Source organism: Oncorhynchus keta, chromosome 6 (genome assembly GCF_023373465.1).
Source record: "Oncorhynchus keta strain PuntledgeMale-10-30-2019 chromosome 6, Oket_V2, whole genome shotgun sequence".
Taxonomy (NCBI): domain Eukaryota; kingdom Metazoa; phylum Chordata; class Actinopteri; order Salmoniformes; family Salmonidae; genus Oncorhynchus; species Oncorhynchus keta.
This window is the reverse complement of record NC_068426.1, coordinates 6566223-6592032: the sequence shown is the minus strand read 5'-3', so window position 1 is coordinate 6592032 and position 25810 is coordinate 6566223. Positions and strand designations below refer to the sequence as shown.

Genomic DNA, 25810 nt, shown 5'->3' with positions numbered 1-25810 from the left:
GATCCTGGACAACACCCTGTCGTTCTCAACTAACATCAAGGCGGTGGCCCGTTCCTGTAGGTTCATGCTGTACAACATCTGCAGAGTACGACCCTGCCTCACACAGGAAGCGGCGCAGGTCCTAATCCAGGCACTTGTCATCTCCCGTCTGGATTACTGCAACTCGCTGTTGGCTGGGCTCCCTGCCTGTGCCATTAAACCCCTACAACTCATCCAGAACGCCGCAGCCCGTCTGGTGTTCAACCTTCCCAAGTTCTCTCACGTCACCCCGCTCCTCCGCTCTCTCCACTGGCTTCCAGTTGAAGCTCGCATCCGCTACAAGACCATGGTGCTTGCCTACGGAGCTGTGAGGGGAACGGCACCTCAGTACCTCCAGGCTCTGATCAGGTCCTACACCCAAACAAGGGCACTGCGTTCATCCACCTCTGGCCTGCTCGCCTCCCTACCACTGAGGAAGTACAGTTCCCGCTCAGCCCAGTCAAAACTGTTCGCTGCTCTGGCCCCCCAATGGTGGAACAAACTCCCTCACGACGCCAGGACAGCGGAGTCAATCACCACCTTCCGGAGACACCTGAAACCCCACCTCTTTAAGGAATACCTAGGATAGGATAAGTAATCCTTCTCACCCCCCTTTAAGATTTAGATGCACTATTGTAAAGTGACTGTTCCACTGGATGTCATAAGGTGAATGCACCAATTTGTAAGTCGCTCTGGATAAGAGCGTCTGCTAAATGACTTAAATGTAAATGTAAATGTACATGTACATATTACCCAGACTAACCTGTACCCCTACCGACATGTACATATTACCCAGACTAACCTGTACCCAATAGTCACTTTACCCCTACCTACATCTACATATTTCCCAGACTAACCTGTACCCCTGGCACATTGACTCGGTACCGGTACCCCCTGTATATTGCCTCCACATTGACTCAGTACTGGTACCCCCTGTAAATAGCCTCCACATTGACTCTGTACCGGTACCCCCTGTATATAGCCTCCACATTGACTCTGTACCGGTACCCCCTGTATATAGCCTCCACTTTGACGCTGTACCGGTACCCCCTGTATATAGCCTTCACATTGACTCTGTACTGGTACCCCCTGTATATAGCCTCCACTTTGATGCTGTACCGGTACCCCCTGTATATAGCCTCCACATTGACTCTGTACCGTAATACCCTGTATATAGCCTCCACATTGACTCTGTACCGGTACCCCCTGTATATAGCCTCCACATTGACTCTGTACCGGTACCCCCTGTATATAGCCTCCACATTGACTCTGTACCGGTACCCCCTGTATATTGCCTCCACATTGACTCTATACCGGTACCCCCTGTATATAGCCTCCACATTGACTCAGTACCGTAATACCCTGTATATAGCCTCCACATTGACTCTGTACCGGTACCCCCTGTATATAGCCTCCACATTGACTCTGTACCGGTACCCCCTGTATATAGCCTCCACATTGACTCTGTACCGGTACCCCCTGTATATTGCCTCCACATTGACTCTATACCGGTACCCCCTGTATATAGCCTCCACATTGACTCTGTACCGGTACCCCCTGTATATTGCCTCCACATTGACTCTATACCGGTACCCCCTGTATATAGCCTCCACATTGACTCAGTACCGTAATACCCTGTATAGCCTCTTTATTGTTATGTAATTTTCTTGTGTTACTTTTCTTAACTACGTTGTTGGTTGCTGCGTTGTTGGTTAAGGGCTTGTAAGTAAGCATTTCACGGTAAGGTCTACACCTGTTGTATTCGGCGCATGTGACAAATATAAATTGATTTGATTTGAAGCCAGATCGGGGAGAGAAGAGGTAGACTGCTGGACTCCAAGCTGCCACGCGGTCAAAGTGTTTTAGATTATTGTAGTTGTCAAGGTGTTTTAGAGTATTGTTGTTGTCAGGGTGTTTTAGAGTATTGTTGTTGTCAAGGTGTTTTAGAGTATTGTTGTTGTCACGGTGTTTTAGAGTATTGTAGTTGTCAAGGGGTTTTAGAGTATTGTTGTTGTCAAGGTGTTTTAGAGTATTGTTGTTGTGGAGGTGTTTTAGAGTATTGTTGTTGTGAAGGTGTTTTAGAGTATTGTAGTTGTCAAGGTGTTTTAGAGTATTGCTGTTGTCAGGGTGTTTTAGAGTATTGTTGTTGTCAAGGTGCTTTAGAGTATTGCTGTTGTCAGGGTGTTTTAGAGTATTGCTGTTGTGAGGTGTTTTAGAGTATTGTTGTTGTCAAGGCGTTTTAGAGTATTGTTGTTGTGAAGGTGTGTTAGAGCATTGTTGTTGTCAAGGTGTTTTAGAGTATTGTTGTTGTCAATGCGTTTAAAGTATTGTTGTTGCCAAGGTGTTTTAGAGTATTGTGTTTGTGAAGGTGTTTTAGAGTATTGTTGTTGTGGAGGTGTTTTAGAGTATTGTTGTTGTGGAAGTGTTTTAGAGTATTGTTGTTGTGAATGTGTTTTAGAGTATTTTAGTTGTCAAGGTGTTTTAGAGTATTGCTGTTGTCAGGGTGTTTTAGAGTATTGTTGTTGTCAAGGTGCTTTAGAGTATTGTTGTTGTCAAGGTGTTTTAGAGTATTGTTGTTGTCAGGTCGTTTTAGAGTATTGTTGTTGTCAACGCGTTTAAAGTATTGTTGTTGTCAAGGTGTTTTAGAGTATTGTTGCCGTCGGGGCGTTTTAGAGTATTGTTGTTGTCAATGCGTTTAAAGTATTGTTGTTGTCAAGGTGTTTTAGAGTATTGTAGTTGTCAATGTGTTTTAGGGTATTGTTGTTGTCAAGGTGTTTCAGAGTATTGTTGGTGTCAATGTGTTTTAGAGTATTGTTGTTGTCAAGGTGTTTTAGAGTATTGTTGTTGTGGAGGTGTTTTAGAGTATTGTTGTTGTGAAGGTGTTTTAGAGTATTGTAGTTGTCAATGTGTTTTAGAGTATTGCTGTTGTCAGGGTGTTTTAGAGTATTGTTGTTGTCAAGGTACTTTAGAGTATTGCTGTTGTCAGGGTGTTTTAGAGTATTGCTGTTGTGAGGTGTTTTAGAGTATTGTTGTTGTCAAGGCGTTTCAGAGTATTGTTGTTGTGAAGGTGTGTTAGAGCATTGTTGTTGTCAAGGTGTTTTAGAGTATTGTTGTTGCGAAGGTGTTTTAGAGTATTGTTGTTGTCAATGCGTTTAAAGTATTGTTGTTGCCAAGGTGTTTTAGAGTATTGTGTTTGTGAAGGTGTTTTAGAGTATTGTTGTTGTGGAGGTGTTTTAGAGTATTGTTGTTGTGGAAGTGTTTTAGAGTATTGTTGTTGTGAAGGTGTTTTAGAGTATTGTTGCCGTCGGGGCGTTTTAGAGTATTGATGTTGTCAAGGTGTTTTAGAGTATTGTTGTTGTCAAGGTGTTTTAGAGTATTGTTGCCGTCGGGGCGTTTTAGAGTATTGTTGTTGTCAAGGTGTTTTAGAGTATTGTTGTTGTCAAGGTGTTTTAGAGTATTGTAGTTGTCAATGTGTTTTAGAGTATTGTTGTTGTCAAGGTGTTTTAGAGTATTGTGTTTGTGAAGGTGTTTTAGAGTATTGTTGTTGTCAAGGTGTTTTAGAGTATTGTTGTTGCCGTGTTTTAGAGTATTGTAGTTGTCAAGGTGTTTTAGAGTATTGTTGTTGTGGAGGTGTTTTAGAGTATTGTTGTTGTGAAGGTGTTTTAGAGTATTGTAGTTGTCAAGGTGTTTTAGAGTATTGCTGTTGTCAGGGTGTTTTTGAGTATTGTTGTTGTCAAGGTGCTTTAGGGTATTGCTGTTGTCAGGGTGTTTTAGAGTATTGCTGTTGTGAGGTGTTTTAGAGTATTGTTGTTGTCAAGGCGTTTTAGAGTATTGTTGTTGTGAAGGTGTGTTAGAGCATTGTTGTTGTCAAGGTGTTTTAGAGTATTGTTGTTGCGAAGGTGTTTTAGAGTATTGTTGTTGTCAATGCGTTTAAAGTATTGTTGTTGCCAAGGTGTTTTAGAGTATTGTGTTTGTGAAGGTGTTTTAGAATATTGTTGCTGTCAAGGTGTTTTAGAGTATTTTGTTTGTGAAGGTGTTTTAGAGTATTGTTGTTGTCAAGGTGTTTTAGAGTATTGTTGTGGCGGAGATCTTTGTGGGCTATACTCGGCCTTGTCTCAGGATGGTAAGTTGATGGTTGAAGATATCCCTCTAGTGGTGTGGGGGCTGTGCTTTGGCAAAGTGGGTGGGGTTATATCCTTCCTGTTTGGCCCTGTCCGGGGGTGTCCTCGGATGGGGCCACAGTGTCTCCTGACCCCTCCTGTCTCAGCCTCCAGTATTTCTGCTGCAGTAGTTTATGTGTCGGGGGGGGCTAGGGTCAGTTTGTTATATCTGGAGTACTTATCCTGTCCTATTCGGTGTCCTGTGTGAATCTAAGTGTGCGTTCTCTAATTCTCTCCTTCTCTCTTTCTTTCTCTCTCTCGGAGGACCTGAGCCCTAGGACCATGCCCCAGGACTACCTGACATGATGACTCCTTGCTGTCCCCAGTCCACCTGGCCATGCTGCTGCTCCAGTCTCAACTGGCCTGGGCCCTAGGACCATGTCCCAGGACTACCTGACATGATGACTCCTTGCTGTCCCCAGTCCACCTGGCCATGCTGCTGCTCCAGTTTCAACTGTCCTGCCTTACTATTATTCAACCATGCTGGTCATTTATGAACATTTGAACATCTTGGCCACGTTCTGTTATAATCTCCACCCGGCACAGCCAGAAGAGGACTGGCCACCCCACATATGCTCTCTCTAATTCTCTCTTTCTTCTCTCTCTCGGAGGACCTGAGCCCTAGGACCGTGCCCCAGGACTACCTGACATGATGGCTCCTTGCTGTCCCCAGTCCACCTGACTGTGCTGCTGCTCCAGTTTCAACTGTTCTGCCTTATTATTATTCGACCATGCTGGTCATTTATGAACATTTGAACATCTTGGTCATGTTCTGTTATAATCTCTACCCGGCACAGCCAGAAGAGGACTGGCCACCCCACATAGCCTGGTTCCTCTCTAGGTTTCTTCCTAGGTTTTGGCCTTTCTAGGGAGTTTTTCCTAGCCACCGTGTTTTTACACCTGCATTGTTTGCTGTTTGGGGTTTTAGGCTGGGTTTCTGTACAGCACTTTGAGATATCAGCTGATGTACGAAGGGCTATATAAATACATTTGATTTGATTTGATTTGATTTGTTGTTGCCGAGGTGTTTTAGAGTATTGTGTTTGTGAAGGTGTTTTAGAGTATTGTTGTTGTCAAGGTGTTTTGGAGTATTGTTGTTGTGAAGGTGTTTTAGAGTATTGTTGTTGTCAAGGTGTTTTGGAGTATTGTTGTTGTGGAGGTGTTTTAGAGTATTGTTGTTGTGAAGGTGTTTTAGAGTATTGTAGTTGTCAATGTGTTTTAGAGTATTGTGTTTGTGAAGGTGTTTTAGAGTATTGTTGTTGTCAGGGTGTTTTAGAGTATTGTTGTTGTGGAGGTATTTTAGAGTATTGTTGTTGTGGAGGTGTTTTAGAGTATTGTAGTTGTCAAGGTGTTTTAGAGTATTGTTGTTGTCAAGGTGCTTTAGAGTATTGCTGTTGTCAGGGTGTTTCAGAGTATTGCTGTTGTCAGGGTGTTTTAGAGTATTCTGTTTGTGAAGGTTTTTTAGAGTATTGTTGTTGTGAAGGTGTTTTAGAGTAATGTTGTTGTGAAGGTGTTTTAGAGTATTGTTGTTGTTGTCAATGTGTTTTAGAGTATTGTTGTTGTGAATGTGTTTTAGAGTATTGTTGCTGTGAAGGTGTTTTAGAGTATTGTTGTTGTGAAGGTGTTTTAGAGTATTGTTGTTGTCAATGCGTTTAAAGTATTGTTGTTGCCAAGGTGTTTTAGAGTATTGTTGTTGTCAATGTGTTTTAGAGTATTGTGTTTGTGAAGGTGTTTTAGAGTATTGTTGTTGTCAGGGTGTTTTAGAGTATTGTTGTTGTGGAGGTGTTTTAGAGTATTGTTGTTGTGGAGGTGTTTTAGAGTATTGTTGTTGTGAAGGTGTTTTAGAGTATTGTTGTTGTCAATGTGTTTTAGAGTATTGTTGTTGTGAATGTGTTTTAGAGTATTGTTGCTGTGAAGGTGTTTTAGAGTATTGTTGTTGTGAAGGTGTTTTAGAGTATTGCTGTTGTCAATGCGTTTAAAGTATTGTTGTTGCCAAGGTGTTTTAGAGTATTGTTGTTGTCAATGTGTTTTAGAGTATTGTGTTTGTGAAGGTGTTTTAGAGTATTGTTGTTGTCAGGGTGTTTTAGGGTATTGTTGTTGTGGAGGTGTTTTAGAGTATTGTTGTTGTGGAGGTGTTTTAGAGTATTGTTGTTGTGAATGTGTTTTAGAGTATTGTAGTTGTCAAGGTGTTTTAGAGTATTGCTGTTGTCAGGGTGTTTTAGAGTATTGTTGTTGTGGAGGTGTTTTAGAGTATTGTTGTTGTGGAGGTGTTTTAGAGTATTGTTGTTGTCAAGGTGTTTTAGAGTATTGTTGTTGTCAAGGTGTTTTAGAGTATTGTAGTTGTCAAGGGGTTTTAGAGTATTGTAGTTGTCAAGGTGTATTAGAGTATTGTAGTTGTCAATGCATTTAAAGTATTGTTGTTGTCAAGGTGTTTTAGAGTAGTGTTGTTGTCAACGTGTTGTAGAGTATTGTAGCTGTCAATGTGTTTTAGAGTATTGTTGTTGTCAAGGTGTTTTAGAGTATTGTGTTTGTGAAGGTGTTTTAGAGTATTGTTGTTGTCAAGGTGCTTTAGAGTATTGCTGTTGTCAGGGTGTTTTAGAGTATTGCTGTTGTTAAGGTGCTTTAGAGTATTGCTGTTGTCAGGGTGTTTTAGAGTATTGCTGTTGTCAGGGAGTTTTAGAGTATTGTAGTTGTCAAGGTGTTTTAGAGTATTGTTGTTGTGAAGGTGTTTTAGAGTATTGTTGTTGTCAAGGTGTTTTAGAGTATTGTTGTTGTGGAGGTGTTTTAGAGTATTGTAGTTGTCAAGTTGTTTTAGAGTATTGCTGTTGTCAGGGTGTTTTAGAGTATTGTTGTTGTCAAGGTGCTTTAGAGTATTGCTGTTGTCAGGGTGTTTCAGAGTATTGCTGTTGTCAGGTTTGTTTTAGAGTATTCTGTTTGTGAAGGTTTTTTAGAGTATTGTTGTTGTGAAGGTGTTTTAGAGTATTGTAGTTGTCAAGGTGTTTTAGAGTATTGTTGTTGTGAAGGTGTTTTAGAGTATTGTTGTTGTCATGGTGTTTTAGAGTATTGTTGTTGTGAAGGTGTTTTAGAGTATTATTGTTGTGAATGTGTTTTAGAGTATTGTTGTTGTGAAGGTGTTTTAGAGTATTGTTGTTGTCAATGTGTTTTAGAGCATTGTTGTTGTGAATGTGTTTTAGAGTATTGTTGCTGTGAAGGTGTTTTAGAGTATTGTTGTTGTCAAGGTGTTTTAGAGTATTGTTGTTGTGAATGTGTTTTAGAGTATTGTTGTTGTCATGGTGTTTTAGAGTATTATTGTTGTGAAGGTGTTTTAGAGTATTATTGTTGTGAATGTGTTTTAGAGTATTGTTGTTGTGAAGGTGTTTTAGAGTATTGTTGTTGTGAAGGTGTTTCAGAGTATTGTTGTTGTCAAGGTGTTTTAGAGTATTGTTGTTGTGAAGGTATTTCAGAGTATTGTGGTTGCCAATGTGTTTTAGAGTATTGTTGTTGTCAAGGTGTTTCAGAGTATTGTTGTTGTCAAGGTTTTTAGAGTATTGTTGTTGTGAATGTGTTTTAGAGTATTGTTGTTGTCAAGGTGTTTTAGAGTATTGTTGTTGTCAAGGTGTTTTAGAGTATTGTTGTTGTGAAGGTGTTTTAGAATATTGTTGTTGTCACTTATTTATTGAACCGTTTGCATTTTATTATAATAAAATAAATAAATAAATCCTGAATCCTCAGTCAATTTGTAGCCCCACTTTCTTGCTTGTGTAGCTTCTCACTGTGTGCTGTTCTGTTTGCTCTACCTTGACTGAGAGCTGCTACCTACTGAACTAAGACCTAGATCCAATCAGATCAATGGTGATAGTGGATGTTTTTGGAGGTGTTGGTAGGTAGAACTGCAATAGAGCTGTCAAATCGGTGAGCAGCTACTCTTGTGATCGTTGTCAAGAAGCCACACCCATCCCACTCGGGTTAAAAGTTCAGAACGAGAAAGTGTAAGCTATATTGAAATTATGACACTCAATTTGAAAATCATGAATCAAAATAATTAGTATTTCTATCAGTTTAATCGAGGCGTAGATTACATCTCACACTCCAGTGTTAGAACTTGTAAACAAGGCTGTATTGGATTTCTCTTAATTTAACTCCGTGCAGCCGATCCCAATGTCCGCTTTAGGTCCCGTATAATGCCGGGAGCCATTTGTGGATTTGACAGCTGTAAAGCAGCTCCACTACACCGTTAAAACAGCTATGTGGCTGTCGACTAAAGCAGATCTGTCGGCTAAAGCGGATCTGTCGACTAAAGCGGATCTGTCGGCTAAAGCGGATCTGTCGACTAAAGCGGATCTGTCGACTAAAGCGGATCTGTCGACTAAAGCGGATCTGTCGACTAAAGCGGATCTGTCGACTAAAGCGGATCTGTCGACTAAAGCGGATCTGTCGACTAAAGCGGATCTGTCGACTAAAGCGGATCTGTCGACTAAAGCGGATCTGTCGACTAAAGCGGATCTGTCGACTAAAGCGGATCTGTCGACTAAAGCGGATCTGTCGACTAAAGCGGATCTGTCGACTAAAGCGGATCTGTCGACTAAAGCGGATCTGTCGACTAAAGCGGATCTGTCGACTAAAGCGGATCTGTCGACTAAAGCGGATCTGTCGACTAAAGCGGATCTGTCGACTAAAGCGGATCTGTCGACTAAAGCGGATCTGTCGACTAAAGCGGATCTGTCGGCTAAAGCGGATCTGTCGACTAAAGCGGATCTGTCGACTAAAGCGGATCTGTCGACTAAAGCGGATCTGTCGACTAAAGCGGATCTGTTGACTAAAGCGGATCTGTTGACTAAAGCAGATCTGTCGACTAAAGCGGATCTGTCGACTAAAGCGGATCTGTTGACTAAAGCGGATCTGTTGACTAAAGCGGATCTGTCGACTAAAGCGGATCTGTCGGCTAAAGCAGATCTATTTGAATTTGGCCCTAAATTATTTGCTGTGACATTTAAACCGTGTGTACTTAACCCTTCAACTAAAACAACTTTAAGAACGCTGTTTGATGGACTTCTGTAGTAGGCAAGCAGTTTGTTTCAATTAATTAATTAATCAACATATTTACCCCTGTAACTGTAACACCTTAATGAATTAGTTATTAATAATATTTGTGTAATTCTGTCTAGCGTGACCTGTTTCCTTACCATGTACCCAGTTGAAGTCTTTAATGACTCTGCCCTATCCCAAGAATTATGTGGGTGTTTCAATTGTCTATTTGGACAGATGTTGACATTATGTTGGCATTTGGACAGATGCTGAACTTTGATGAAGACGTAGTGTAAAACTCACCAGAGGAAATCTCACAGTGTGGGAGGTGTAACTGACGAACAGATCCCAGAGGACACTTAATGCTGAACAGAGGTCCGGCAGGTGTCCGGCCTGTGGAGTGCAGGAGACTGTCGTCCCATTGGACAGTCCTGTAAAGCACCTCCCCCTCCCCCTCCATCAGAAACATAAGCCCTGTCAACCTGCACTGGAACAGGCCTGCATGGGGGCACTGGAGCCTGGGGGCCACAGGACAGAAGTGGCACTCATTAAAAAATATATATTTTAGATGGTTCCTCACCCAGGAAGTAGTGTATGGGCCAGGAGAAACTATAATCCATTGGTCAGGTTTTATTTCTATGTCAAATAAATGATGTCGCTTTGACTACGGCGATGTAGTTGCTGTCGCCGCATTATTACGTGTGACATCACTGTGATCTGTATCAGGAAGTGGGCTGGCTGTCACTGGCAAAGCAGAGAACGCAACATTGCATTCTATTCATTTACAGCTCTCTTGCAGAATTGACCATATTTACCTCACATCGCTTCTAACACAAAGAGGAAGGAAATACAAGACATGGCCAAAGGTACAGTATGTGGACATCCCTTCGAATTAGTGGATTCGTTGCTGACAGGTGTATAAAACCGAGCACACAGCCATGCGATCTCCATAGACAAACATTGGCAGTATAATGAAGAGCTCAGTGACTTTCAACGTCATAGGATGCCACCTTTCCAACAAGTCAGTTCGTCAAATTTCTGCCCTGCTAGAGAAACTGTAAATGCTGCTATTGTGAAGTGGAAACGTCTTGGAGCAACAACGGCTCAGTCGCTAATTGGCAGGCCACACAACAAGCTCACAGAACGGGACCGCGAGTGCTGAAGTGTGCAAAAAATTGTCTGTCCTTGTTTGTCTTCACTGCCGCGTTCCAAACTGAGTACCCTAAAATTCACTACTGCCATTTGGGCATTTTAGGGAATTGGTAAATGACCTGTTCACAGACAAAATGTACAGTGAGCTCCAAAGGTTTTGGCTCCGTACTCCAGCATTTGTGGATTTGAAACGATACAATGACTATGAAGTTGAAGTGCTGACAGAGCTTTAATTTGAAGGTATTTTCATCCATATCAGGTGAATCGTTTAGAAATTACAACACTTTTTCATACTGTAGTCCCCCCATTTTAGGGGACCAAAAGTGCTGTATTGGGACAAATTTGCTTATGTGTAATAAAGCAGTACTGGTTTAATGTCATATCCTCCTGTTATTCTAATTGTGAGAGGTTAGGATGTCTTGGGGGTATGATATTTATGCGTCTGTAACTTTCTCGCTCATCGTTAATTCCCGATTAATTATCCATCATTAGCAACATTAATGTAGAAGTGTTTAGAAACATATTCTATTCTTATTTACCTTTCCTTTCCTTTCTGTTGGGAACAAAATAAAATATACTGAACAAAAATATAAACGCAACATGTAAAGTGTTGAGCCCAGGTTTCATGAGCTGAAATAAAAGATCACAGAAATGTTCCATATGCACAATAAGCTTATTTCTCAAATATTTGGTTTTCTTCCATACCTGTTAGTGAGCATTTCTCCTTTGCCAAGATAGTCCATCCACCTGACAGGTGTGGCATATCAAGAAGCTGATTTAACAGCAGGGTAATTACATAGGTGCACCTTGTGCGGGGGACAATAAAAAGCCACTAAAACGAGCAGTTTGTCACACAACAAAAATGCCAAGGATGTCTCAAGTTTTGAGGGAGCGTGCAATTGGCATGCTGACTGCAGTAATCTCCACTAGAGCTGTGTTCTGTATCTGTATTCCTAGTCATGTGGAATCCAGGATCAAATACATGTATTTCCTAATATGAACTTTAACTTTGTAAAATATTTGAAATTGTTGCATTTTGCATTTATATTTTTTGTTCAGTGTACTTTAATACACATGAAAGTTAATTTGTCTCAATGCTAATACAAAAAGTGCTGTAATTTCTGACAGTCTGCACTTTAACCTCACAGTCATTGTATCATTTCAAATCCAAAGTGCTGGAGTACAGAGTCAAAACTACAACAGAATTCACTGTCCCAATACTTTTGGAGCTCACTGTTTTTTTCTAGTATTGTTGTACTTCTGATGATACTGCCTTTATTGTTGTATTTCTATCATAAATTCTATACATTATATCATCCTGCTGCATTGTTTTGTATGAAGCAGGGCTCCCCTTGCCAAAAGACAAAGAAAGAAATAAAACAGCCCTACAAACTTCAACTAACCTGGCAACCACAAGCAAACAATCAATGGAAGTAATAGCGGCGTGTTTTCTTTCATCTTAATTAACATCAAACCAAATATGGAGTTGATTTGAGTTGATTTGGCCGTGTCATTTTGAACATTTCCACACGTGTCATCACTCCAACTGAGCGGCTGTTTAGACAAAACTGAACCACGAATTAGAGTTTCTCCTGGTTTTTTAGACTTCTGTCAGCGTGAGGAACCATCTAACATCAGGTTGTAAAATCCTGACCTTCCCCTTCAAGTGAAAAATGCATTCATGGATAATAAATGCTAACCTGTAATGGGTTTTTGTCAATTGTGGATGGATGTTTTTCCATTCAGGTTCTGTCCAAAGAGTTGGGGTCTGAAAAAGGAACACTATCATGTCAGCACTTTAATGTTCCTAAGGCATCATTGTAAATAATAATTAGCTCTTAACTGACTTGCCTGGTTAAATAAAAGTTTTAAAATATATATATATATATATATATATATATATATATATATATATATACACAGTCGGGCAAAAAAGTATTTAGTCAGCCACCAATTGTGCAAGTTCGCCCACTTAAAAAGAGAGAGAGAGGCCTGTAATTTTCATCATAGGTACACTTCAACTATGACAGACAAAATGAGAGAAAAAAATCCAGATAATCACATTGTAGGATTTTTTAATGAATTTATTTGCAAATTATGGTGGAAAATAAGTATTTGGTCAATAACAAAAGTTTATCTCAATACTTTGTTATATACCCTTTGTTGGCAATGACAGAGGTCAAACGTTTTCTGTAAGTCTTCAAAAGGTTGTCACACACTGTTGCTGGTATTTTGGCCCATTCGTCCATGCAGATCTCCTCTAGAGCAGTGATGTTTTTGGGCTGTTGCTGGGCAACACGGACTTTCAACTCCCTCCAAAGATTTTCTATGGGGTTGAGATCTGGAGACTGGCTAGGCCACTCCAGGACCTTGAAATGCTTCTTACGAAGCCACTCCTTCGTTGCACGGGCGGTGTGTTTGGGATCATTGTCATGCTGAAAGACCCAGCCACGTTTCATCTTCAATGCCCTTGCTGATGGAAGGAGATTTTCACTCAAAATCTCACGATACATGGCCCCATTCATTCTTTCCTTTACACGGATCGTCCTGTCCCTTTGCAGAAAAACAGCCCCAAAACATTATGTTTCCACCCCCATGCTTCACAGTAGGTATGGTGTTCTTTGGATGCAACTCAGCATTCTTTGTCCAAACACGACGAGTTGAGTTTTTACCAAAAAGTTATATTTTGGTTTCATCTGACCATATGACATTCTCCCAATCTTCTTCTGGATCATCCAAATGCTCTCTAGCAAACTTCAGACGGGCCTGGACATGTCCTGGCTTAAGCAGGGGGACACGTCTGGCACTGCAGGATTTGAGTCCCTGGCGGCGTAGTGTGTTACTGATGGTAGGCTTTGTTACTTTGGTCCCAGCTCTCTGCAGGTCATTCACTAGGTCCCCCCGTTTGGTTCTGGGATTTTTGCTCACCGTTCTTGTGATCATTTTGACCCCACAGGGTGAGTTCTTGCATAGAGCCCCAGATTGAGGGAGATTATCAGTGGTCTTGTATGTCTTCCATTTCCTAATAATTGCTCCCACAGTTGATTTCTTCAAACCAAGCTGCTTACCTATTGCAGATTCAGTCTTCCCAGCCTGGTGCAGGTCTACAATTTTGTTTCTGGTGTCCTTTGACAGCTCTTTGGTCATGGCCATAGTGGAGTTTGGAGTGTGACTGTTTGAGGTTGTGTACAGGTGTATTTTATACTGATACAAGTTCAAACAGGTGCCATTAATACAGGTAACGAGTGGAGGACAAAGGAGCCTCTTAAAGAAGAAGTTACAGGTCTGTAAGAGCCAGAAATCTTGCTTGTTTGTAGGTGACCAAATACTTATTTTCCACCATAATTAATTAAAAATCCTACAATGTGATTTTCTGGATTTTTTTCTCCTAATTTTGTCTGTCATAGTTGAAGTGTACCTATGATGAAAATTACAGGCTTCTTGCATCTTTTTAAGCGGGAGAACTTGCACAATTGGTGGCTGACTAAATACGTTTTTTGCCCCACTGTATATATATATATATATATATATATATATATATATATATATATATAAAGTAAATGATTACTTACATGAATGTGGCTAGAAGTCTTAAAGCCCTTTGGAATCCCTGAAATAAGAATCAATGGTCAACATTTTCTTACTTGTTTTGGATTTGGAGCCATCTGGTACTGTATCTCAGAAATAAACCCATGGACACATTATACACAACATTGTATATTTGTATTAAACCAAATAAACAACTGTCGAACATGAATATAAATCGAGATATTCACCCCACATAATATTCTGTATAAGACTAACTTTCATCTGTGTATTCATTTTTTAGAAAGTCACTTATTTTGCCCCCAATGTCTAGATAATTCAACATTACCAGGTAAACATTTACTTCAAAGTTTTACACTCATTACTAACATTTAAAACGGGCACCATCATGTGGAATAGACCTAATACAAGTCAAGGTATGACTTACGTTGATTGAATGTTTTTGATTCTTCCATTCTGGTTCCCTCTGATCCAATGGCATCATCCCTTTGTTTCTGAACATTTCCTCCAGATCCCACTGTGGGCATTGTGTACTTTATGTCAAAAGCTTGAGGGCCACGGATATTGAAGCCAAGGTAAAATGAAATGTTGCCATCCTTCCACACACTGGCCTGTTTCTGGGGACAAATCTCGATCTCTTTATCTGCCATACGGGCAAATGCTTTATGTACTCTGACCACTCCATTGACACGAAGAAGGTGATCCTGAATGCACGTGTCCCTGATCTCTGCACTGCCTCTTGTTTTATTGAGAGTCCTTGATTTCCTTTCTTTCAGACCCACACAGATGTCGTCTATGCTTGATTTGTGAACAAGTCTTTTCAACCCAGCACCTTTACCCAGGTAAAACAAGGGCACAAGTTCCCTAGATTGTAGGTACTTCTTGTATTTGTTGTCAAAGGCCTGTTTCATGCACTCAACATACTTGTTAAGATCAATGTCATTGGTGACATCGCCCTCTCTTGCCTCCTCGGGCCAAAACAGTAGAAGGACAAGGAGGTAAAACTCTGGAGTCCAAAGTGTGGTATTTTCTTTCTTCATGAACTTCTGAAGAATGGCTCTAAGTTGTGGTAGAGTTGCAGGTTCTGGAGATGCCACTGGCTCATTGGTCTGGAGGATGTTGGCCAGGATGTAATTACAGGCAGTGTTGACATCGTCAGGGTTTTCTTTATTGATTATTTTCCACAGCTCTGTGATTTTACTCAAGTTGGCATTTCGATTGAGGGTGGAGAGGCCAGGAAAGGTAGAGGCCATTTTTTCTTTGAGTGTCTTTAATGGTAGTTCCTCTTTTGGACTGGGGGCACTTGTATAATTGCAAAAACAATCAACAATGTTTCGCTGAAAGTATGGTGTCTGATCCTTCCAGTTCCTGGGCTCAGAGTAAGTGAGGTAACTCTCAAAAAAATTGTAAAATTTCCTTTCAACCGCAACTCTGAGGCTGGTGATGAAAGTCTGGTACTTCATGAGCTTTCTGTCCTCAGACAATATCGAGAGATGTTCAGCTGATATTTCCTGGGTAAGGATTTTCCTCCATTTTGGGTTGAGATTTGTGAGGGAATTATAAACCATGTTAGCAACCTGTAGATAACCAAAGATTCCCCTGTTGTTGAAGGTGTGGTACATTTTCGTTGGACTGTCACCCTCCATGTGATTCACTGATTCCCTTTCAGCTAACTCCTCCTCTTGTTTGAAAGCCTTGATGGCTTTCTCTGCCCAAAACAAAATATCTCTGGTCCCTGATTTTTCACCTGATTTGCCATTGACTTGTTTAAACAAATGGTTCTTATGAACTTGTCCCAGTGTATCAGCAATGAATGAGTTGGTGGGAACTCTCTCTTTAGCTTTTTCAGCCCAAATCTCAGCTCTTGTAAAATCAGACATTTTGATGTAGTAAAAACGTGCAAGAGATTGAGGGTAGAACGGATCATGTTTAAATGTTTCTGATGCGGTTTTCAACACATTCGCACATTCGGGAATGCCTTCATGTTTCTCGATATCTAGAATTAACCTGGAAAAGATCTCTTGGCCATTTGAGGTTGTTTCTCTCTTTGTTAACATGTCTTTGAAGAACAGTAACAAGGATGGCTGAATTTGTTGTCTGGTTAAGTACTGCAGAAAGTCCAGTGTTGCTGAGCTCCTAGCTATACCAGCATCTGCCAGCAACTGAACACATTGATGTGCAAGTACTGGGTGTGCTATGCGGACTCTCTTGTCTTCTCCTCCATGTCTTGAGAATGTGACTATGAGATCACTGAAAGGTTGCATGCGTTTCTCAAATGACAAGTTCACACCAAAGGGGTCTTGATGGCTGAGGAATGCCTCACATTGTGACTGTAAGAGGTAGGAGCCAGAAACATAGGAGTTCACCAGAGCTAAAAAGGCAAAAAGTTTGGTGTTACGGGAGACTTTGTTTTGCTGAAGATATTTGATGATTTCTTTTCCCTCTTCCGAACAAAATGTTTTTCTCGTGTATTCTTCATTGAAATTATTTAGCATTATGTTAAAGCCGTGAAACTTCCCCATCTCGTCTCTGTGATGCCTCTGTACTAGTTTGTCTTTGCTAACAAAGCTTGTTTTCTCTTTGTCAGAAAGACGTGATTTCAGGAGTAAATCTGCCTCAGTTCTACTCTCATCCTCCTCATCGTCTATGATACAGGTCGAGCGTATGCATTGTAGAACGATGACCACTGGGAATTGAGCACTGATTTTTTGCTCTGTTATTTCTCTGATGAGGAAGTCCTGTAAGTGGTCCCTCAGGTGTTCATTGTCCTGCAAAAGAAGCACTGTATTCTGGTTTTCTGGATCACCGGTAGCAAAAAGTTCGACCACCTGTTTAGCAATAATCCTGGTGTCCGACAGGGGGTCTTTCTGGACTTGTTTGCCCAAATCTTTCTTGTCAGAAGACGGGTCGACTAGAACAGCACACCTGAGCTCTTTCCTCAGGTCCCAGAGTATTTGCATGGCCAGGGTGGTTCCTCCGCTGCCTGGCTGGTGCAACAGCTTAATACTGTTTACACTCCAACTGCCCTGTCTCTGTAATTTGATGAGTTCCCTCAGCTTTTCATAACCATCTCTTCTGATACATTCAATGTCCTTTTTTTCTCCTGTAGGTGTGGCACTGCTGTCAGAGTTTGCCCTCTCTTCGGCCAGGTAAAAGTTCATCCATTTAGGTGGGGTTCCCTTGTAAAAATCTGTCTCAGTCTCCAAAGCAACTGCTGGGTCGATTTGTTCTCCTTCAAACTCACTTGCACTCAAGACATCTAGAAATGAGAGTGAGTCCATGAGTTGACTGTCCATGAGAATCACCCCCCCTCCAGCATTGGGTAGGGTTGGTATCACTTTGCCTGCCATGACAGGTAGCTATGCTGAGACTCTCTCACAGTGGAGGGAAAAGAGATTTGCATCTGTGGCATCTGATGACGCCTGCAAAGGCTGATAATTCCTGTGGCAAGGAGGGAGTAACCTTTCCCCTAGGCTTTTACTAAGTACAGCACAGATAAGCCTGGAATATCAACCAATCCAACTAATGTATTGCATGTATTTTCTCTTTGCAAATCACATGAGTGCGAGGCATGGCCGTGAATCAGAGACGTATAGGGTGCTCAGAGGCTGTGTTCAGAGGGAGGTTCAAAAATAGTTGATTGATTTGAGATAAAGCCAATGGTTGTTGGTCAGGACTTTGTTCCTTGCTTTCTATTGGGTTTAATGAAGGCCACATTTGAATGAAGCTTTGTTAAACAAAGACAATGTTATTTTTTACGTGGAGCTGTCGTTTGTTCCAGTTGATCTTGGTTATTTTCAACAGGTTTTTGTCATGTCCAGTCTACAGGGAGAATGTTCCGGAAACAAACAAAGTTTCAGTCAAAATAAGATTAAGTTTGATGAATGAAAACCAGGCAAAAATTACTGAATTACAATGAAGAAATACTGATACAAAATACTGATACAAAATACTGTCAAGATCAAGGGACAATTTCAGCTTCATCTGATATAGTTAAAACCCTGCTGAATTACACATTTTTACAAACAAAATACCAGACTTGTATTTTGTATTGTACAGTATTTAAAAAATATATATGTTTTTTGCATTTCAAAATACAAAAATACATTTGGAAGTAGATGGGCCGAACAGCAACCAAATTCTCAGTAACTGTTACAAAAACGTTTTACTTGCTATGACTGTGATATGTTGTCGTTTATCTACCTTAGTTGAAGCAAGTCAAGCTGGATAACAGTGTCTGCTAAATGACCAAAATCGAAATTTATAATTGAAAATGAACACACCAAAATAAACTGCAAAGCACACTGGGTATTATTTTTTAACTCATTTCAGGGGCGGAGCTCATTAGAATAGTACTCAGCATGCTTTGCAATTGTTCACTTTTACATATACATTTATATTTGTCATGTAACAGAAGCTTTTATATATTGCCATAGTGCAATTAGACTTCTGATACCAATGCAGGATGAAAAGCGAGGGGCCACAAAATGTAAACGTATTTTGCATTTTGAAAATACAAATGACAGTATTTTGAGAATACCAAATATCGAATACATTGGATTGTAGTTCAGCCCAGTGTAATTCAAATGACAAAATACTCAGAAGTAATTCAAAATACGTATTTCTAATACAGTTAAAAGACCATTTCAGCTCGATCTAATACAGCTAAAACACTGCTGAACTACGCACCTTACAAACTAATTACCATACACACACTGTAAAAGCATACACTTTTAAAGTGATTTCCTAGTAAATGGGATAGAAGGCATTTTGAAACCCTTTGCCCTGATTCCTCACCCACTGTATAAAGTTACTGTAAGCTGTGTGTATTTGTTGGTCTGTTGTCATAGAAGCCAGGAATGCCAGCAAATATGACCCCATTGGCCCATGTGAGTATTCGGTGGGTAAGGTGGGCACTAGCTATCCCACATCAAGCCCAACCTGCCCAGCACATGGTAGCCCACACCAGCCCAACACTTGTATACACCGAGACCACACCATCCCAACACAGGCTAGCCAAAACCAAGCTCACACCAGCCCAACACTGGTTATCCCACACCAAGCCCACATTAGCCTTACACGGGCCAGCCGAGACCAACCCAACACAGGCATAGCCTAGACCAAACTGAAATGAGCCTAACACATGCTAGCCACAAAAAGCCCACACCAGCCCAACACAGGCTAACCCACACCAAGTCCAGCACGGGCTAACCCACATCAAAAACACATAATTTTTGGGGGCAAAAACACTACAATGAATACTGTAGTATTTACTGTGGTATGCTGTAGTATTTACAGTTAATAAATACTGTAGTAAAAGAGAACTGTCGTGTACACTATAGTAATTAATATAGTATTTTTGCAGATTGTAATATACTGTAGTAATTAATGTAGTGTTTTTGCAGATTGTAACATACTGTAGTAATTAATGTATTGCTTTAGTTGTATTATCTTTGACATAGAACTGGAGTGCTTTCTCTATTGCTCTTTTAGTATTACTGGAGAAATAGTAAAATAGCACATTTTCATAACCTGTAGGTAGGACTGGGGTCCGAACACATTGTTCAGCAGTTCTGCTATATTTTACAACTTGCATGTACCAAATAGGGATATGGGGAGGGGAATGGGCAGGGTATAAGCAAATGAAATACTGTAGTATTTACTATAGGTAAAAAAGTGTAGTGGTTTTGCAGACTGTAGTGGTTTTGCAGACATTACTGTAGTATTACTGTAGTATCTACAGTATACGACAAAATTCTATAGTAACTCCTACACATGAGGGATACTGCAGAGTGTATGTAGTATGTTATTGTACAGTGTAGTCACATCGGTCGAATATGGGCGGCCTACATGGGGCCAATATTTTAACCTGCATTGGGCCAATGTGGACAGGTTTGCTGGGACTCCTACTTCCATGGAACAACAGTGTGCAGGATATCCTACACTCTACACTATGTGTTCATTCCCATCAACTCTGTTCCAAGTTATTGTCACGTTCTGTCCATCGTTCGTATGTGTTTTCCTTGTTTTAGTGTTGGTCAGGACGTGAGCTGGGTGGGCATTCTATGTTGTGTGTCTGGTTTGTCTATTTCTATGTTTGGCCTGATATGGTTCTCAATCAGAGGCAGGTGTTAGTCATCGTCTCTGATTGGGAACCATATTTAGGTAGCCTGTTTTGTGTTGGGTTTTGTGGGTGATTGTTCCTGTCTTTGTGTTTGTGGCACCAGATAGGACTGTTTTGTGTTGGGTTTTGTGGGTGATTGTTCCTGTCTTTGTGTTTGTGGCACCAGATAGGACTGTTTTGTGTTGGGTTTGGTGGGTGATTGTTCCTGTCTTTGTGTTTGTGGCACCAGATAGGACTGTTTTGTGTTGGGTTTGGTGGGTGATTGTTCCTGTCTTTGTGTTTGTGGCACCAGATAGGACTGTTTCGTGTTGGGTTTGGTGGGTGATTGTTCCTGTCTTTGTGTTTGTGGCACCAGATAGGACTGTTTTGTGGGTGATTGTTCCTGTCTTTGTGTTTGGCACCAGATAGGACTGTTTTGTGTTGGGTTTTGTGGATGATTGTTCCTGTCTTTGTGTTTGTGGCACCAGATAGGACTGTTTTGTGTTGGGTTTTGTGGGTGATTGTTCCTGTCTTTGTGTTTGTGGCACCAGATAGGACTGTTTTGTGTTGGGTTTGGTGGGTGATTGTTCCTGTCTTTGTGTTTGTGGCACCAGATAGGACTGTTTTGTGTTGGGTTTGGTGGGTGATTGTTCCTGTCTTTGTGTTTGTGGCACCAGATAGGACTGTGTTGGGTTTTGTGGGTGATTGTTCCTGTCTTTGTGTTTGTGGCACCAGATAGGACTGTGTTGGGTTTTGTGGGTGATTGTTCCTGTCTTTGTGTTTGTGGCACCAGATAGGACTGTGTTGGGTTTTGTGGGTGATTGTTCCTGTCTTTGTGTTTGTGGCACCAGATAGGACTGTGTTGGGTTTTGTGGGTGATTGTTCCTGTCTTTGTGTTTGTGGCACCAGATAGGACTGTTTCGTTTTTTTTCACGTTTCTTGTTTTGTAGATTGTTGTATTTTCATCTTTATTAAAGATGGACAAAACTAACCACGCTGCATTGCGGTCCGCCTCTCTTTCACCAGAAGAAAACCGTTACAGTTATACACCTCAGTGCCATGCTCACTAATTAAACTCATAGCGAATTGAATGTTCATGTAATTGCCGTTGTCATTGTATGTGGTTATCAAAAATGTATTCAGTATTCCATTCACCACCAAAGTACTTTTTTTATTGACAATGGTCTAATCTCCACCACCATCTTAACATTCACTTCCTCTGTCAACGTTGCCGGTGACGGGGACTTAGTTAAACCGTTATTCAATGAACTTCCTGTCTAATACTCTATCATTTAGAAAATCACTTTTTAATCTGCTTGGTCTTTCCTCTATCTCCATTCTGGATACTTACTTTGTCATCTCCTCTCTCCGTGAATAGAGATTATCTTGTGCTCTGTCGTCTCCAAATGGATCCTGCTTAACAAAGACAGATTTAGTTTCGTTTTTACTTAAACCACTCCTACATGATAAACCACTCCTACATGATAAACCACTCCAACATGATAAACCACTCCAACATGATAAACCACTCCTACATGATGAACCACTCCTACATGATGAACCACTTCTACATGATGAACCACTCCTACATGATAAACCACTCCTACATGATGAACCACTCCTACATGATGAACTACTCCTACATGATAAACCACTCCTACATGATAAACCACTCCTACATGATAAACCACTCCAACATGATAAACCACTCCTACATGATAAACCACTCCTACATGATAAACCACTCCAACATGATAAACCACTCCTACATGATAAACCACTCCTACATGATAAACCACTCCTACATGATAAACCACTCCTACATGATAAACCACTCCTACATGATAAACCACTCCTACATGATAAACCACTCCTACATGATAAACCACTACTACGTGTAGAAAAACACTTTTTCAGGATACGGATCCTACACAAGAGATTCGTCACAAATGGCCTTCTATTCCCTGTATAGTGTACTTCTTCATAGGGCTCTGGTGGAATGTAGTGCACTATATAGGGAATATGAAGCCATTTAGGACACTTCCTGGGGGTGTTACTTCCTAAAGGCAGTTCACTCATAATAGGGAACTGAAATTCATACATAGCACAATGCCATGTAATGGAACTATACAACCCCAGTCTAACAGCACCATGTAATGGAACTATACAACCCCAGTCTAACAGCACCATGTAATGGAACTATACAACCCCAGTCTAACAGCACCATGTAATGGAACTATACAACCCCAGTCTAACAGCACCATGTAATGGAACTATACAACCCCAGTCTAACAGCACCATGTAATGGAACTATACAACCCCAGTCTAACAGCACCATGTAATGGAACTATACAACCCCAGTCTAACAGCACCATGTAATGGAACTATACAACCCCAGTCTAACAGCACCATGTAATGGAACTATACAACCCCAGTCTAACAGCACCATGTAATGGAACTATACAACCCCAGTCTAACAGCACCATGTAATGGAACTATATAACCCCAGTCTAACAGCACCATGTAATGGAACTATATAACCCCAGTCTAACAGCACCATGTAATGGAACTATACAACCCCAGTCTAACAGCACCATGTAATGGAACTATACAACCCCAGTCTAACAGCACCATGTAATGGAACTATACAACCCCAGTCTAACAGCACCATGTAATGGAACTATACAACCCCAGTCTAACAGCACCATGTAATGGAACTATACAACCCCAGTCTAACAGCACCATGTAATGGAACTATACAACCCCAGTCTAACAGCACCATGTAATGGAACTATATAACCCCAGTCTAACAGCACCATGTAATGGAACTATATAACCCCAGTCTAACAGCACCATGTAATGGAACTATACAACCCCAGTCTAACAGCACCATGTAATGGAACTATACAACCCCAGTCTAACAGCACCATGTAATGGAACTATACAACCCCAGTCTAACAGCACCATGTAATGGAACTATACAACCCCAGTCTAACAGCACCATGTAATGGAACTATACAACCCCAGTCTAACAACACCATGTAATGGAACTATACAACCCCAGTCTAACAGCACCATGTAATGGAACTATACAACCCCAGTCTAACAGCACCATGTAATGGAACTATACAACCCCAGTCTAACAGCACCATGTAATGGAACTATACAACCCCAGTCTAACAGCACCATGTAATGGAACTATACAACCCCAGTCTAACAGCACCATGTAATGGAACTATACAACCCCAGTCTAACAGCACCATGTAATGGAACTATACAACCCCAGTCTAACAGCACCATGTAATGGAACTATACAACCCCAGTCTAACAGCACCATGTAATGGAACTATACAACCCCAGTCTAACAGCACCATGTAATGGAACTATACAACCCCAGTCTAACAGCACCATGTAATGGAACTATACAACCCCAGTCTAACAGCACCATGTAATGGAACTATATAACCCCAGTCTAACAGCACCATGTAATGGAACTATACAACCACAGTCTAACAGCACCATGTAATGGAACTATATAACCCCAGTCTAACAGCACCATGTAATGGAACTATACAACCCCAGTCTAACAGCACCATGTAATGGAACTATATAACCCCAGTCTAACAGCACCATGTAATGGAACTATACAACCCCAGTCTAACAGCACCATGTAATGGAACTATATAACCCCAGTCTAACAGCACCATGTAATGGAACTATACAACCCCAGTCTAACAGCACCATGTAATGGAACTATACAACCCCAGTCTAACAGCACCATGTAATGGAACTATACAACCCCAGTCTAACAGCACCATGTAATGGAACTATACAACCCCAGTCTAACAGCACCATGTAATGGAACTATACAACCCCAGTCTAACAGCACCATGTAATGGAACTATACAACCCCAGTCTAACAGCACCATGTAATGGAACTATACAACCCCAGTCTAACAGCACCATGTAATGGAACTATACAACCCCAGTCTAACAGCACCATGTAATGGAACTATACAACCCCAGTCTAACAACACCATGTAATGGAACTATACAACCCCAGTCTAACAACACCATGTAATGGAACTATACAACCCCAGTCTAACAGCACCATGTAATGGAACTATACAACCCCAGTCTAACAACACCATGTAATGGAACTATACAACCCCAGTCTAACAACACCATGTAATGGAACTATACAACCCCAGTCTAACAGCACCATGTAATGGAACTATACAACCCCAGTCTAACAACACCATGTAATGGAACTATACAACCCCAGTCTAACAACACCATGTAATGGAACTATACAACCCCAGTCTAACAACACCATGTAATGGAACTATACAACCCCAGTCTAACAGCACCATGTAATGGAACTATACAACCCCAGTCTAACAGCACCATGTAATGGAACTATACAACCCCAGTCTAACAACACCATGTAATGGAACTATACAACCCCAGTCTAACAACACCATGTAATGGAACTATACAACCCCAGTCTAACAGCACCATGTAATGGAACTATACAACCCCAGTCTAACAGCACCATGTAATGGAACTATACAACCCCAGTCTAACAGCACCATGTAATGGAACTATACAACCCCAGTCTAACAGCACCATGTAATGGAACTATATAACCCCAGTCTAACAGCACCATGTAATGGAACTATACAACCCCAGTCTAACAGCACCATGTAATGGAACTATACAACCCCAGTCTAACAGCACCATGTGAAGGTCTCATCTAAGATCACAGATACAATTACAGCAATTAATGTGTTTCATTCTTCCTTAACATCTTTCTTCTCTCCGTGTGTGTGTGTGTGTGTGTGTGTGTGTGTGTGTGTGTGTGTGTGTGTGTGTGTGTGTGTGTGTGTGTGTGTGTGTGTGTGTGTGTGTGTGTGTGTGTGTGTTACATAGCCCCACGTTAACAATCCCCCAAAGCCAATGTGGACATGTTTGCTGGGAACTCCGCAGACTGAACGTTTTGCTTTTCTCCGAGGCTATTGGGTGCAAACGATATAGCTCTTCCAAAAATATCTTACGTTTCTGAGTTGTAACAATTATAAATATGAGAGACGAAAACAAACGTACCTTCCGTCTGGTCTACCCATACAAGCACTGGACTTGTGGAGAAACCTTGACTATTCATTCCAACACACCAACTACAGCAAGCTTCTTTTTGTGTATCAACCAGAGATTCTGGTCCACGTATGATTACAAAACAGCAGTGACTACAGGGCCAACTACTACACACACCTTATTCAGCTTTGATTTCCTGTAAAGGGAAGGACAGAGAGAACTGGTAAAACAGGTCGGAACATCACCCTGCCCAATGTTACTATGTCCTGCCCACAAAAGGATTTCCTTGCAATCTTGCCAGTGGGTGAGTGTTATGATTAACCAATAAGTCACAACAGGCTGTGTTCTGTCAGTGTAGTCAACGTTCCTTCCTCCTCTACATCTGACACCTGACTCTACTCAGTCCTTCCCTGATATGTAATTCCTATTGGAAGTCAGGATATCCAACAGGCTGTGTTCTGACTTGGGTAGCTGGAGTATTTGACCATTTTTAAGGTCTTCCTCTGACACCACCTGGCAAAGAGGTCCTGGGTGGCAAGAAGCTTGGTCCCAGTGATGTACTGGGCCGTACACACTACCCTCCGTAGCGCCTTGTGGTTGGATGCCAATGCAATCGCCATTCCAAGCGGTGATGCTGTAGGTCAAGATGCTCTCGATGGTGCAGCTTTAGAACTCTTTGAGGATCTGAGAGTCACCTGAAGTGTGAGAGGAA

At 41.2% G+C, this 25810-nt stretch overlaps 1 protein-coding gene and 1 long non-coding RNA gene across 2 annotated transcripts in view; one reads left to right on the top strand and one right to left on the bottom strand.

Moving 5' to 3' along the window:
- LOC118376541 (sterile alpha motif domain-containing protein 9-like) overlaps positions 1-25275 on the bottom strand; it is a 32473-nt gene extending 7198 nt beyond the window's left edge. The window contains exons 1-6 of the mRNA XM_052520365.1: positions 25111-25275; positions 21356-21417; positions 14329-17723; positions 13928-13965; positions 12056-12123; positions 9507-9721 (exon numbers count right to left, since the gene is read on the bottom strand). Of these exons, the coding sequence (XP_052376325.1) occupies positions 9507-9721; positions 12056-12123; positions 13928-13965; positions 14329-17251 (3244 nt within the window). The 5' untranslated portion in view covers positions 17252-17723; positions 21356-21417; positions 25111-25275. The remainder of the gene's footprint in view (positions 1-9506; positions 9722-12055; positions 12124-13927; positions 13966-14328; positions 17724-21355; positions 21418-25110) is intronic.
- Positions 935-6259, top strand: LOC127930648 (uncharacterized). Its single transcript, XR_008138607.1, has 3 exons — positions 935-2494; positions 2844-6068; positions 6123-6259. It is a non-coding gene; the product is annotated as an uncharacterized LOC127930648 (long non-coding RNA).
- Positions 25276-25810: the final 535 nt, after the last annotated feature.